Raw genomic sequence first — 15912 nt, 5'->3', positions numbered from 1 at the left:
TGCTTTGTTTTGAGAGACAGGGTCTGATGTAACCCAGTCTGGCCTCGAGCTCCCTATGCAGCTGACAATGGCTTTGAACTTCTGCCCTTCCTAATTCTGCCTCCCAAGTGCTGGTGTCACCACCACTCCCAGATTTCTTCTAGCTTTAAAGTGAAAAGTAAGAAATAAGTAGTTCTCTGTCAGAAATAGAATAAATAAGCAAGCATACCTCTCAGCATTGTGCTGTAACTAGATAGAAAAGAGGGAGGTTGGGGCAGAGAAATGACAAGAAATGAGGAGTGGTAAAAGCCACAGCCAAGGAAGTGTCTCCGCCCCTCCTGTGACACCAGGGTGACAGCCTGCTGAGCTTTGCCATCCCCTCCCCATGGGAGGCTCTAGAGTCCTGGAATGGATGACACCCTGGGGTTGTGTCTTGGCACTGAGAGTGCCCTAGTTTTTATAATCTTACACCCCGCCGGGCTCTCCACAAGCGTTTGCAGTGAGCTGCTGTGGGCTTTACCCACCCAGTGTTGAAGGACATGTGTGACTCCCATGTCACCGTGCTTCTTTCTCAGCGGGGACCTGATTCTGGAGGCATTTGTCACTCTCAGCACCCAGAGGCCAGATGTAATGCTAGACGCCCTACACTGGACAGGACAGCCCCAGAACATTTGGTCCAAACTGATCAACCAATACAAAACATCAATAAGGCTGAGATTAACAGTAAGATGATAGATACTTGCTCAGGAAGTGGATGGCGCAAGGGTAGCAAGTTCGAGGCTAGCCTGGGCTATACAGTGAGCTCCTGGCTCGATTTAAAAAGTTTTAAAATTTTAAAACTGCAATCTGCTTTCTACTAGCATAGCCAGCTGGACCCAACAGAGAGGCACTCACTAACAACATGCCGGCATTTCAGTGGTTATGACGGCACCTAATAAACTCAGGACCTGTCTTAATTAGTATTTCCATTGCTGTGAAGAGACAGGGCTGCCCTACAGTTTCAGAGGTCTAGTCCACTATCATCATGGCAGGAAGCATGGCAATATGCAGGCAGACATGGTGCTGGAGGAGCTAAGAGTTCTACATCATGATCTGAAGGAGCCAGGAGGTGGAGTCCACACTGGGTGGAGCTTGAGCATAGGCTCCCTCAAAGCCCACCCCCATAGTGACACGCCTCCTCCAACTAGACCACACCTACTCCAACAAGGCCACACCTCCTAATAATACCACTCCCATGGGCCAAGCACTCAAACAGAGGAGTCTGTGGTGGCCATTCCTATTCAAACAACCACAGGACCAGAGTAAGACCAAGAACCTCTTCCCATGTCTCAGTCTGCATGGGGTTGTACATGGGCAGAGATACGTAAGGTGGGCAGATGCAAGCAGGTTGACCTCTCTTCCAGGAGGACTGGCAGGGGCACCAGAGGGCCTACTGGTCTCAGCCTGTCTCTGGAGGTCACCAAATACTCCTCTGGAATTTTACCATTTTATTAGTACTAAAGTGAATCCCTTGCAAAAGCATCTCAACAACAGAGTAGGGTATGAAATGAACAGCAGTCCCCTCCCACACACTCACGCACACACCCATGCACACTCACACACATACACACTTACACACCCATACACACTCACACACACACTCACACACATACATACTGTTTCACACTCACACATACACACTCAAATGCACACACTCACACACACACTCACACACACACACACACACCACCTGTCACCACTACCTTCAGCTATTTTTATCTACTCATCCTGTTCAGCCAGTATTTCCTGACTCTTACCTTGAAATGGAGTCCAGGTCACTTCCTTCTTCTCACGCTCCCACTACTTCCAGTTTTCTGCTCTGAATCTCCCCCCCCACCCCCCCCTGAATCCCCCCCCCCAGTCCCATTCTCTGACTTTCCTTTGCCACATTCTCTGGTCATGTGTTCTGTGCTGCCCGGAGAGAAAGCAACAGCAAGATGGAGGGGCAGACAGATACCCAGACTATCAAGGGGAGAAGGACCTTCCTTATGTGCAGCTTTGCCTCGTCTTGCCGTGTATCCCACGTTTACCTGGAACTATTTTATAGCTCACACAGGCTTCAGAGCGCCCCCTGCTCTTAGTCTCTTGAGTGCTGGGACTGCAGGTACATGCCACCTCATCTTGCTGTCATAAACACTGTTTGGGGTCCAGTGTTATGTGCTTTTAGGAGTTAAACTGCCCCTGATAAGGCTATGAAATTGTACAGCTCCAAGAGGAGCCATTAACATCCTAAAACCCCAATTAATCACCATACCAAACCACCCCACCCCAATCCTGCCCCTTGTAGACCCCAGGCTCAGAGGGGAAGGGAGCGGTCATTTCCTAGACTGCCTTCCTGGTCCTCGCTTCCTTGATGAGCATAATACTTCTTCACTTTACATGAGACCCTTCCACATCAATCATTAAGCAAGAAAATGTCATATAGACCTGCCTGTAGGCCAAACTTATGAAGCCATTTTCTTAGTTAAGATTCCCTCTTCCCAAATATGTCTAGGTTTGTGACTAGTTGAAAAAAGGCCAACCAGCATACATGGTTTGGGAGGCTTTGATAAAACTCAGCCAGCATAAAGTTAGACCAGATGCCAGCTTGTGTGTTCAGAGGATGTCACCCAGCTGAGATAGGGATAGCAGGACAAAGGAATGGGTTCTCCAGGTGTCGCGTCCAAAAGGACCGTGGAGATTAGCCTGAAAGAATTGGCCATTAGTAGCTGTGGACAGGAGAGTCAGCCCCTGAGGACTGAATGCAAAACCTTCCCAGATACACTCTGGCCTCCTAAGGAGCCTGGTGGGTCCAATATTGCAGACCTATTCTGGTGCCTCAGCTCCTTTCCCTTGACCACCGCCCACTTTGCCTTCCCACTGAGAACATTTGAAGAACCCTGATTCCAAAGATCCAGGTTCCGGGGAGCTCCTACCATTGCTTGGCTGAGGTAGACCCCCGATCTCCACTTATGAGAGCACCGAAAGGGAAGAGGCACACAGACCTCTTGGTAAAAAGGAAGGAGGGTCAAATGGTAGATGGAGGCTCAGAGCCTCTCCAGGTACCACAGAGCTCTCAGCACGGGACTGTCCTGCACTGAGCCTCGGTCTTTCAATGTGTAGAGCGTTAAAGATGGAGCATGAGTACATGTACAGAGTAGAACGTGGGACGGGGGAGGAGGCTCACTGGTTAAGAGCACTGGCTGCTCTTCCAGAGGTCCTGAGTTCAAATCCCAGCACCCACATGGTGGCTCACAACTGTCTGTGACTCCAGTTCCAGGGACTCTGACACCTTCTCTGACCTCTATGGTGCACATGCATGTGGTGCACAGACATACATGCAGATAAGACACACACATACTATAGATAGATAGATAGATAGATAGATAGATAGATAGATAGATAGATAGATTAGATAGATTAGATATATATTATATATATATTATATATTATATATATATATATTAGATATATTATAAAGAGTAATGTTACCTATTGGCCACTATTATTTTTTTAAGTGAAGACATAACAGAACTGTGCTATGAACTTGGTAGTCTCATTTGCTGGGTCTGTGTGCCCAACTCCTTCGAGTCTGAATAAGAGGACCTTAGAGACTGCAAGTCTAAGCCCCTTAGGCTCTCTCTTGCTTGACACCCCTCCCGCCCCTGCCGCCATAGGTCCCACAGTCAATCTTGGAACGGTTATGGCTGACATCAGACTCTAAAGGTGGTGAGGCTAGAACAGGGCCTGGGTCCATGGACTCCTGTCTGTTGTCATCCCCAGCTACCTGGACAGCTTGGATCGGATTGGAGCCGCTGACTACCAGCCCACCGAGCAGGACATCCTCCGAACCAGGGTCAAAACAACTGGCATCGTAGAAACCCACTTCACCTTCAAGAACCTCCACTTCAGGTGAGGCCTGAGGAGATGGGGCAGAGAGACAGGGGAATTGTCATGCCCTGCCTCACCCCATGGATAGCCAGGTAGCGCCTTGCCTCAAATGCCTTTCTCATTTGGTCAGACAGCTAGATACCAGAAGAAGCCCATCTGGGTGCTTGGTTTCTGCCAAGTTCAAAGGCTAAAACCACAAGTGGCTTACTTAAGAGCCCCCTGGAAGGGAACATGGCGGTAAGCCTGACAGGCGAGTAAGCAGTTCCTGGAAGACCAAAGATCACTATGGTCTCAAACCTAAAGAGCCTGAGAGAGCCGCTCTCCCGCTCGTGTGCTGAAGGACCTAGAGAAGGCAAGGCCTAAACAACAAAGAAAAAAAGGTTTCCCAGCACAGGCTCTGAGGCCTGAGAACAAGGGCCTAAACTGTGCTGCTAAGGTTCCAGGACCCTACCAGAGGATTTTGTCTCCAAAGAGTAGTCTTCATGTGCTAAGTAAGGCCTGGTGACCCCTGTTCTGTCTTCCAGGTCTGGTGTCTTGATAGCAGGAGACAGAGAACTGAGGCAGGGCTTTGAGCCAGTCTGCTTGAGCACACAGTTCAGTCCTGGGACAGGTCTCATGGGTGATGAGAGCTGCCTCCAGTCCCAAAGGGCAGCCTCCAGTCCCCAGGGTGGCAGTTGGTCATCCGTCAGTCTGTTGGGGTTCAGAATGAGGTGCTGCTTGCCCACTGCTCACCGCTGTCACCACTAGTCCCAGGCATCCCGGCCCTCACAGCTTTCCCTGCCTTCCTACAGGCTGTTTGACGTTGGGGGCCAGCGATCTGAACGTAAGAAGTGGATCCACTGCTTCGAGGATGTCACGGCCATCATCTTCTGTGTCGCACTCAGCGGCTATGACCAGGTGCTCCACGAGGACGAAACCACGGTGAGTGACCTCAAGGCTGGCCCTAGACCATGTCAACAATCGGAGTCCTCAGGCCTCACAGACGGGTGGTGCCAGGCGCCCTTGCCTATTTTGTGTCGCCAAGGTAATTGGGAAGTGAGGCCAGTGCAGAGGCAGAAGCAGGGCCTCTGGGGGGCCTCCTGCTGCACTTTGTGTACTAATTCACTACAAATAGCATATCAGAAAGCACCTTGTTAGTAAACAATGGAGTCAGAGCAGTCAGACCAGGAAAAAAAAGTTAAGCAAATGCTACAAAGCCAGACTGCAGTGGGGCAAGGGCACACGTGCAACAGAGGGGGCTTTAGCCTGTCTGCCTTCCCTGGGTACTGCCCAGCCTGAGAGGTGTGGGGCTGCCTGGCCAAGAAGGACCCAAATATTGAAAGCATACTGGTGAGTGTCAAGCGTGGCTTTGGGCTTTCTCTGCCAAACTCAGTGTCTGAGACCTGCCACCTGGCTTGAGAGGGGGCCCTCGCCTGCCTTCCCCTTGGCCTCCTCCTGGCTCTGCTGCCCATTGGTATACCGCTAGGTTCAGGCAGTGACCTTTCTGCCTGGGCTCCTGTCGTGTGAAAGGCGGACAGTAACAGCTCCAGCCTTGTCTAAGGCTGCTGGTCATGGGAGTGTTTCTGGCTTAGCAGTGCCCAGCTTGTAGATACATTCTCACTGGTGACTGCCCTGAGTCAGATACATCCACTGAGCTTTTCCCACTTGGAGTTTAAGCTACCAGTCTGTGGACCTGTTCACAGAGCCTAGGAAGGGACCCAGGCCTCAAGCATGTCCTACTGGGACAAGGGAGGCAAGCCTGCTTCTGAGAGTGGGGCTTGTGGCTGTGGGCTCACGCTGGGGCATCTCCTATCTGGAATACAATCAGACCCTTCACCCTGAGCCTCTGGGATCACACAAGGGTCACTGGAGGGGCTTGTGGTCAGGCTAGCCTTGAACAAGGCCTGTCTTCCTTATGAGTCCGATTGGCCAGTCATTACTGGTGTCTGTGGGGGGTGTGAATGAGCTCTGGGGGTACTGTGGGGTACGGTGCTGGTAGAGGAGGACCCGCCGTCTTGAGTGCCTTTGAGCTCAGCTGCTGTTCTGGGCTTTCATCGTGTGCTAGCTGGGATTCCGCGCTGTCACTCACAGTGGCTGCGGCAGGGAGTGGGGTTAAACATGCCCTCCACTGCTCTTGAACCCCAGACTCTGTGACTAGCCAAAGCCAAGGACCTTCTCTGTTAGTGCATCCATCTGAATGACTGACCCAGTTCTCTCCACAACGATGGACTGCCTCTGTGCTACGACCGCTACGTGTTCTTGTCCTCAGCCTACCTCTTCTCCTGGCCACATCCGGAAGTACATGCTACGCCCAACATGGAATTGAAAAAGAGTCCAGGAGCTGGAGGCTGGATGGGGGAGACCCTTCCCACTGGAGCATAGCCTCTTTTTTGAGCCAAGGCCTGGGACCTCAACTGTGAGGCCAGGCCCTCAGCAATTCCCAGAGCACAGGATGGACCTGAGGGAATGTCCAGTCACCCCCAAGCCTTATGGCCTCAGGTCTCCAGGTTGGGGGTAGCCAGCCTTACTACTCGGTGGCAGCCAAGCCCTGAAGCTCTTGGTTCCAGCATTCTTCCTGACTCTCTCGGCCCTCCCCTGCCTCCAGCTCATTCCCCATTTTTCTTGCTTTCCTCCACAAGGGCTGGAGGTAAGAACCTCGGGGAAGGAAAAGCATGTGAGCCAAAGTCGGAAGCAAGCTCTTCCCAGCGTTCTCCCTCCCCAAGGCTGGTCACCCAACAGCCAGGGGAGAGAACCAAGCCTCCAGGGAACAAGGGTTGCTTTCCAACGTGCCAGCGGCCCACAGCAGCAGCCGCTGGCTGTGGTGGCAATGAACCGATACTATTGTGGAACTAGTGCTCGTCAGAACGGGGGAGCCTGTGTGTGAGGTGGACAGTTTGGGATTCAAATGGATCCAATTCAAGGCCTGGCACCACTCCTGCCAGCTGTGTGACCATGCACGATCGCCACACCTTCCTCAGGCTGTGCTGCAGGGAGACAGTGGTAAAACCGCCTTACGGGCTAAGAGCCGGAAGGCTGTCTACAAAGACATCTCTCAGTAAAAGGAAGTTCCACTCCTCTGTCCAGATGACATAGCCAGGGAGCAGGTGGTAGCATATGGATGTTCTTCCCCGGAGAGGCAAGATGTAGGCACCAATTGCCCAGTCCTTGGTCCTCGGCCTTCCCCAAGCCAGCTCTGCACTTCCCTCCCTGGCCTGTGGGGAAAGTTGGGGCTGCAGAGACAAAGATGTCTGGAGACAGCTCCCGAGCTAGGCCAGGAAGGCCCTGCGGTTAGTGGCTGCCCAACACCGGACCAGCCACCCTGCTCGCTGCACCCTGGGACCCCATGGGCTCATCTTGTCCTCGTACCTGCTCTCAGCGCCACCCAGCCAGGCCACAGGCTGCCACAACTTCACCACCACTACTGCCACGAGCGCCTGCAGGGCCTTTTCTTACCAAAGCAAGGCCAAAACCATGGGCAGCTCTGAGAGACCCTCCAAGCCCAGCAGGTATGAAGCACCTCCCTCTGATCAAACATGAGCTAAGAGTTGAAAGCAGCAGGTTCTCAGGGCCCCGCTGGGTGACTTTGCTGTGAATGCCGGCCCCAGGCCTACGCTCCATGCTGGCTTCTGAGCTAAGGCCGTCCTCCCTCCATAGCCTTCCATCCCAGCCACGGGGCACCCATCACAAGGCAGGTGAAGCCTGTGAGTGACTTGCACAGCTGCCCTGGACTTCCTGGGTCTGAGACCAATTGGATCAGTTTTTCAGGATTTCTCTTTTTTCTTCTCTTGTGTTTGCTGTTGGGTTTTTTAGCTTCCTCTCAGTTTTAATCTGTTTTACTGAGTTTCTTCTTGGGGCTGTCCTGGCCCGTCTTCTGAGAAACCAGCCCCTACTCCCAGCTTTCTCAGAGAGAGAGCTTCCCTCAGCCCAGTCATAGCTCAGTCATCCGACAAAGTCGCCCAACCAACCAAGGCCACAGCAACATCACCCCGAGACGCTGTCCCCCTGGTGTCTGCTTCCAACTCAGGATTAATTCGAGGACCTCCCTCCTCGGTTAATGTTATTCAGCTGAATGCGTGCGCCCTCCTGACCTTGCTGGCAAAAATGAATGAGACCCCAGTAGAGACGTCTGCATGATCACGATTTCGTGTAGACATGTTGGATGGTGGTTGTACCCCTGTCCTCTACGTGCATGGTGCATGTCCTCTCCAGGGACTGCAGCCTCTGCAGTGACCTCACTGCCCTGCCCAGGCCAGCTCTCTCTGAAAGGGACAGCACTCCTGACCCACCCCAGCTCCAGCCAAACCTGCCTGTGTGTGGAATGAAGCCGGGACATGTCCTGTTTGTCCATGTGGGCCCTCTGTCTCTGTCCCCAGTAATGCATTGAGAGCCTTGGTGGCCCATCCCTCTGCTTGTCTTGCTATGTCGTAGCCACAGTTGGCCAGGGTGCTGGGTACAGCCGGACTCACCTGGGTCTCACTCTGTTGCAGAACCGCATGCATGAGTCTCTGAAGCTTTTTGACAGCATCTGCAACAACAAGTGGTTCACAGACACTTCGATCATCCTGTTTCTCAACAAGAAGGACATATTTGAGGAGAAGATCAAGAAGTCCCCACTCACCATCTGCTTCCCTGAATACACAGGTAGAGCCCTCCCCATCCCACACAGCCCCGTGCAGCTACGGGGCAGCCAAGGAGGCAGGTGCCTTTGCTGTGCTCAAGTGTATCCAGATCACCCTGCAAAACCCACCCCAAAGACTTGTACTAGAGCCGGGCAGCGAGGGCCTGGGCCCCTGGCTTGTCACATCTGCATCTCAGTGTAATATTAACAATCTAGGGAGCTCAAGTGAGGCATCTGTAAGCAGAGGGCGCATGCACAGTGGGAACCCACAACGGCAAAGGGACAACAAACCTGGTCTTAGAGTAAGGTCGGATAGCAGTGTCCATTCTTACTTAGCCCCTAGAGAGAGGCCTAGGCAGGCCACAGCCTTTCCAGATAGGTTTCTCCATCCATGAGACGGGGCTGTCATGTGGCTTTCTCCCTCCACTGCAGATTTACCATAAGGGTGAAAATGCCCATGCAAAGCGCAGCACTCGCTATGTAGTACGTGATCACGCAATCTGATGTCACTGTTATGATCACAGTGAGAAACAGCTATTCTAACAGCACCTCCCACACAGGTGGCCACAAGACTGACATGGTCCATTGGCTGGGACAGACTCTGGCAAGCAGTAGGGCCTTGCCTATATACTGCAGAGGGTGCAGGGACAAGAAGCTAGCTATCAGTGACCAGGGACCCCGAGGGAGCCTCAAGACTGGCAATCGGATCAGGTGGGCTGTAGTAAGCCCAGGACAAGCCGGTTCTTGTCAGCTGTTCTGAGGTGGCCAGGTCCTAGGGGACACAAATCCTGGCAGCATGTGCCTGTGGATCATGGCCTGAGGTGAGGCAAGGGTTCTACACTCTGCCCTTCTTACACTTGTCTCTCTAAATCAGGCCAGTAGGCCAGTAGGCCAGTAGGCAAGGAGTCCGAGAGCATTCAGCTGAGGAGAACAGGGCTCAGTCTCCCTCGCCAGCCAGCCAGATTCTTCTCTAGCTTTAAGATGGCCTGTGGGACCCCCTTGTCTGCTAGTCACCAACTGAGTCAAGACAGGAGGGGACCCTAACTGAGAAGGAACTGGCCTTAATTCCAGCCCTGATTTAGCCAACAGCATGGTCTGTTCAGAGCTGTGGCCTACACATGTGCCTGAGATGGCTGGGACTCCCTCAGATGGGTCACCCCAGCTCTGCACTGTGGTCAAATCCCAGTCCTTGTCCAGCTCCTTCCTTACCAAGTGCTTCCAGCATGGACTACGATAGCCTGGATTCTTGGAAGCTGGAGCAGTAAGGGGGAGGGTGGGAGAGTCCATATAAAGTTGAAGTCTTACCCTTCTGCTCTTCCTCCAAGCCAGCACTTTCTCCCAAACATCCTCTCCCTGGACTTACCATGGAGCCAGATCAATGTGGGGACATCTTGGAAGACTATGAGCGAGTCAGTTCTCAGTTGTCCTAGGAGAACAGAGGACAGCGTCAAGGAGAGGGGAAGGAGCCTCATAGCCAGGACGAGTACATGGTCCTACTTTATCCGTAACGTCAGGAGGGGCCCTGCCCTCTGCAGCCTCACAAGCACACAGAGAGGCAGAACCTGCTAAAAGCCAGGCTTCCACCTGCACCTGCAGCCTGTGGTGAGGTGGAATTTGTGTCACGGCTCTGTACCAGTGTGAGAAGAAAGCAGCTTTTCAGGCCATCCTCAGCCTTGGACAGTCGGTCGCTGGGATAGAGAATGTTCTGTTGCTTCCTACGGTGATCTCTGCTCTAGGTCTCCACCCCTAGCTGGTTGGCACGAGCCACTGTTGCTGGAGTTGAACCCGTAGGTTTCCTACTCTGTCGCTTTCTAGTGGTCCTGAGGAGGCTTTAGGGACCTGCTCCATGGCCACTGGCCTGACACACAGTGACACAGTGGCCAGCCCAGGCCTGGGACCTCCCCTCACTGACCCCTGCCGTTTCATCTTCCAGGCCCCAGTGCCTTCACAGAAGCTGTGGCTCATATCCAAGGGCAGTATGAGAGTAAGAATAAGTCAGCTCACAAGGAGGTCTACAGCCATGTCACCTGTGCCACGGACACCAACAACATCCAGTTCGTCTTTGATGCCGTGACAGATGTCATCATCGCCAAAAACCTGCGGGGCTGTGGCCTCTACTGAGCCCTGGCCTCCCACCCAGCCTGCCACTCACTCCTCCCCTGGACCCAGAGCTCTGCCGCCGCTCAGATGCCCTATTCAGTGAAGAAAACCCCAGAGGCTGGCCTGGGGGGCAGCAGGAGGCATCCTCTGAGCGTCCCAACTCCAACTGCATGACACGTGGGAAGAGGGTTGGGCAGAGGCATGGAGCACACACCACAAGGCCAGAGACCACTCATGCCACCTGGGTGCTGCTCACTGGTCAGCTGCGTCTCTTACTCAGAGGCCGGGTGGGCAGCACTGCCATCTGGTTCAGAATGGGCATGTCCTGTTCTCTGCACCTCCTGCTCGGTGTCCTGGTGATAGGGTGGCCGGCAGAGTGGCCCGCGGCAGGCGCTGCTTGGTCAGGAGATAGTTGATGCTTTCCTTAGGGTCTGTTTGGTAGAGGGCGGTTCCGTCGACAAAAGCCAACATGGAGTCAGGCCACTTTTGGGGTGCAAAGACTCAGACCTTGGGGAGGGGTTCTCTCCTCCTTCACCTTGGATCTTGGCCCTTCTCTGGTCATCTTCCCTTGCCCTTGGGCTCCCCAGGATACTCAGCCCTGACTCCCACGGGACTGGGAATATTCCTTAAAACTGGCTGACTGCAAAGGGGTGTTGGTGGAGTAACAGTCCTGCGCCACAGAAGGGGAGGGCTTGAGGGGCAGGCAGCTCTTTCCTGATAGGCTAATGGTGAGCCCTGAGAATGCCATCTGCTGCATCTACTCACACAGGCTCAGCTGCCCTGGGCGGCAGTGAGTAGACAGGCCACAGGCTTCAGGTCACAGACAGAGCAGGCAGCAGCCTTGCCACTGGAGAGTGTGTAGGCAGAAGCATAGGAAACTTAGGAGCCAGCTCTGAAGCCAGAACCCTGCTTTACTCCACCCTTGGTCAGGAAGTAGAAAGCCCATGGTATATTCCTGGTCTCGGGGCAAGCAGTGAGCCAGCACCCTGAAGGGTGGGCTCAGGAGAAGTGTAAACCACAGACACACGGCTAGCCCCTGGGTTGGTGAGAGCCCTAGGAACCCAGGGACGGGCTTTACTTCAGAGATTCCCCAGCAGAAAAGGGTGGTGTGGTTCTTAGCAACCCTAGCCTCAGCTGACTTTGGACAGCCAGCACATGTCCCTGCCACTCCTAGACATCTCCAGTCAGCTGGTACAGCCAGTGGGTGGGACGGGCTTGAATGCTCAATGGCAGGCTGTACTGAAGGATGTAGATGTGCAGTCAAGAAAGGTCCCTGCCTCCTCAAGCCCTGTATTTTCCTGGCCTTCACTCTGAGTCCTGCTCTGTCACAGGGCAGGCAGGACCCTGGCCCTCTTTCATAGTCCCCATGTCCTTGCCACCAGCTCTGGACTTGTTGGTTCCAACAAGAACAGAACTCTGGGTGGTCTAGGGAGACACAAGGACCTTCCCCAGTGCCAAAGCTTATCGGGGTAATCCTCTGGGGAGCTCACCCCAGTCTGGGTGACCCTTTGAGGAGTCCACCCCAGTCTGAGTGATCCTCTGGGGAGCTTACCCCAGTCTGGTTGCCTCGCCCTTCCCTCTCCACCCATATTTGCCTCCACTGTATATATCCCTGTCATCTTAGGACCCTGTGCCATGTACAAGGGGTGACAGAAGAGCCTGGAGACCGCAGTCTCAGTGATCTGTTGTGATGGCGAAGGCCAATTCAGTCCTTGGACCAACAGCAGCACCCCTGGGTGTGGCCACCCGTCTACAGACTGTAACCCCAAGTTTAAAAGCACCTGCTGTCAGGGGATCTTAGCCAAGCCCCATTCTTTAAGATCACTTCCAGGAAGGGAGACGTCACCACCCCTAAGTACTCCCCTACAGCTTCCCATCCCCCGTGCGGCCCCTCCAGATCACTGCAGCTCAGCTGCGGGAGCCCTCGGCTAGAACCGGGGCCTGTACCCAGCCCTCCCGCTCCTGTCTCCAGGGCTGCCTTCTCCCCCACCTACTGTGTTCAGCCTAGTGCCGTGCTCGCCCTTAGTGCTCAGAGCTGTCTACTTGAAGCCTCAAGAATGTGGTCCATAGGGAAAGCTGGCCTGCCTCCCACCCATGTCATCACCAGCAGCTCTACCATGGGGGACAAATGCGTGTGGCAGATGAATCTTGGCGCCGCCGTGGCTTTGGGGATGGGGGAAGTGTTGAAAGTGACCAGATCAAGGGAATGTGCAGTGGCGGTGTCCCCCGAGGGCCCATGCTAGTTTCTGAGTCAGCAGGCCAGGTGGAAGCCAGTTTCTAGGAAGAGTGTCTTCTCCACATTCAGAGAACTGTGCCTGTTGCCTAGGTGCCTGTGGCCAAGTCCTGTGCCCTGTGCCCATGTCCATTCCAAGAATCTTCCCTTTAAGCATAGGCAGAGGCCTCTGAGCTGTGGAGAGTGCTGCTGGGCTCTGTACGGGGGCGGGAATGGAATCCTCCCATTCCGAGCCACTCATTAGTAGTATTGGCCTTCAGCCTTTCTCGATCCCTTCGGTGGATGGAGCCCCTAGATCCTGGCGCCCTGTCCCCTAGTCCCCTCTTGTGTGCCATGCAGAAGATCTCCATCGTCTCAGCCTCGAAGCCAGGCCCACATACTGTGGGGGCTGGAGGCTCCTGACCTGTGTGGTCTGCACTGGGTAGCACTGAGTGCCCTGTTCAACCCCATCCCCAGGATGTCCACAGAGGTTGACAGTGCTTCACTCCGACCCTTGCCTCCTGCAGAGAATACTGCCACAGAGGTGTGCCTGTGATTCCCACGTACTGCATGCTATAGCCAGTGAGACCAGGGTGCACGCTCCTGACCTCCTCCCCTTCATCTGACCCAGGCTCTTGACATGGAGATCCACTACACCCAGGAGAGACCCTTCCAGATCTTCCCTCCTGACCCAGTAGTAGCCTGTCACCCTCTTCTAAAGATCCTGAGGGCACAGAGCATTTTCCAGCTGCCACCCCTCTTTTCTGGGCCTCCTGGTAAGCTCCAGGTGTGTGGCTTCCAGGAACCCAGTCCTGAGGCTCCAGCTCCATTGTATCTGAGGCACTGAGACAAGCACCCTCCAAGGTGGTAATCCCATCAAGGTACAAGCTAAAGAAAGTTCCAGCATCCCAAAGGACAGGGCCAGGGCTGTAATCAGGCTTCCCCACACCCCACCGCCCAGTAAGGAGAGCCTTGTACACATCTGCTTAGAGAGCGGGGCTCAGCCTCACAGACATCCCCCACCCCCTGTGCCAGATTATGGCCATGTCAAAGAGGGAGCCGGAAGAAAACCAGAATTTATGGCCCCCACTCAAAAGTCCTGGGCCTCTAGGCAGAGTGCTCTACCCTCTGACAGACACAAAAGGCCACTAACAGAAACAGCACCCTTCCCAGCAACCCTCATGTCCTCCTCCCGCCCGTCCCCTCAGCCTCCTGCACCAGCCACAGTTGCCTGCCCAGCATGGACAGCAGCTGTACACTTCCTGTGTTCTCCCTGACTTCCGACTTGACCCCTGTGGCCTATGCGCACACACCCTCAAGTCCCAGGCCAGAGGCTGGGCACCCTACGTTCCCCTTAGCAGCCTTGGGTGTACCAACCCCACCCCCTGACCCACCGCCATCACCTACCCTCACCTCATTAACTGTAATTTTGTAAGAAGAGTGACTTGCTGGTTAATAAATACCTAGTTATTGTAATAATTTATTGGCTGCCATAATGTATTTATTAGTAACCCACCATTAATAAAAAGTGCCAGCTCTTTCTAGCATGAGTGTGATGTGTGTGTCAGTGCCAGAGAAGCCCACACAACAGGTTCTCGCAGTCTCGGGACTGTGGGCAGCCCAGCAGAGTAGGCATAGCGCTGTTGGCAATGCTGGCCACCGTCCACACTCCCAGCCTGCCAAGGACAGAAGACAGAGCTGCCTCCCAGGCCCAGTACCCTAAACACTACCCCCTGGTGTCTCAAGGTAGCTAGGGGCCATGGCACTGCCCTGGTGATGGGCACTGAGACATCCTTTCCTGCTGTCCTCAGTTCTGCTGCCACTTGGGCGGTAATGGACTGGGAGGACTCCAGTGGCTCCGTGCGAAGGTGACAGGGGGCAGGTGGCTGCTGGTCATCTGCCACCCCTGACTCCTCATTTTTTCAAATGGTGGCATGTGGTATGAATGTCCCTGGCATCTGTCCCTAACCTCCCATACACTCTGCTCCGGGCATGTTGGGATGGGGAAGTCTCAGTACCGGCGCTCCCCCACCAGCAGCTCCCCTTCTCGCTGCCCTCCCAGAGTTCTGTCCAGGCCTGCTGCACAGCCTAACCCTGCAGAGCAGGTCTGTGTCAGACTCCAATCCCACAACCTCTGCTAATCTGTGCTGCCCCAGGACGTCAACATCGTTAATGCCTGTGGTCACTGTGTCACTGGACTCAGCGTGGACTACGGTGTTGGGGTGGGGACTCTGGTGGGCTGAGGCTCATCAGGCAGGGATCCGAGAACCTTGGTGACCTGCTCTTCAGTCCTCCAAACCTAAGCTTCAATGACCCTTAAGGATCCCTCAGCCCTGTCCATAGCAAGTAGCCCCCAACTTTAGCTTGTTTTAACTCTGGTGACCCGTCTGTGATCTCCTCCTGGTCCTCAAGAGTTCCCAGTCTGCACTGTGCCCACTGCCTTCTGTAGACTCGGCAGCTCCTGGGACACAGGGGAGTTGAGACTTGCTTCTGGCCAAGGTTTTGCATTGGCAGCCGTAGGACATGGTACCCCTGTGGGGGTGGAATGTCTTTTCCTGTGGAATCTTAGGGGTCTCAGGGCTTCCCTCCCAGACTTGCACTGATAGCCAGTGTCACAGTGCTGGGCCCTAAACACAGACAGGACTGCATGGTTCTACCTTTGTGAGCAGATTCACCAACACGGCACTGGCAAGTGAGTGTGCAAGGGACAGGGAGGCTGTGCCGGCGAACAGGAGTGACGGTCTCTGGGTTTGCTTAGCAGAGGCAAAGGCTAGTGATTAACTGCAGATTCAAGAGGCACTATATGTTTTCCCTGTTGCCATGGGAATGTGGAAAGCAGCTGAGAACTTGGACTGTGCACCCCCACATTACCATCACCCCTAGAGCCCAGTAGATGCCTCTGTTTACAGGGGGAATGGATGGAAGCCAGAGCCTCCAGCATGTGATCTGGGCAAGCACAGCCAGCCACACCTCCCAGGACTAGTCTATTCTCTTTAAGGTCACCTTATTGTCCCCTACAGCCTGATGAAGCTAAATGACACAGGCAGGTAGAGCGCCGGGCATGGTGCTGGGCAAGGTGGGTCCCTAGGACCAGTAGTGGTCACCAAACCATCGT

General features: G+C 54.2%; 1 protein-coding gene across 3 annotated transcripts in view; it reads left to right on the top strand.

Annotated features, from left to right (window-relative positions):
- Gnao1 (G protein subunit alpha o1) overlaps positions 1-15912 on the top strand; it is a 157650-nt gene that overhangs the window by 134911 nt on the left and 6827 nt on the right. For 2 of the 3 annotated variants that reach the window (NM_017327.3, NM_001414910.1), the window contains exons 5-6: positions 3781-3909; positions 4680-4809. In NM_017327.3, the coding sequence (NP_059023.1) occupies positions 3781-3909; positions 4680-4809 (259 nt within the window). Of the gene's footprint in view, positions 1-3780; positions 3910-4679; positions 4810-8354; positions 8509-10418; positions 14342-15912 lie in introns of those variants that run through there. The other variant, NM_001414909.1, reaches the window with a different exon arrangement.

Source organism: Rattus norvegicus, chromosome 19 (genome assembly GCF_036323735.1).
Source record: "Rattus norvegicus strain BN/NHsdMcwi chromosome 19, GRCr8, whole genome shotgun sequence".
Classification (NCBI taxonomy): domain Eukaryota; kingdom Metazoa; phylum Chordata; class Mammalia; order Rodentia; family Muridae; genus Rattus; species Rattus norvegicus.
Note: the sequence above shows the minus strand (reverse complement) of the source record. Positions and strands in the feature narration are given on the sequence as shown.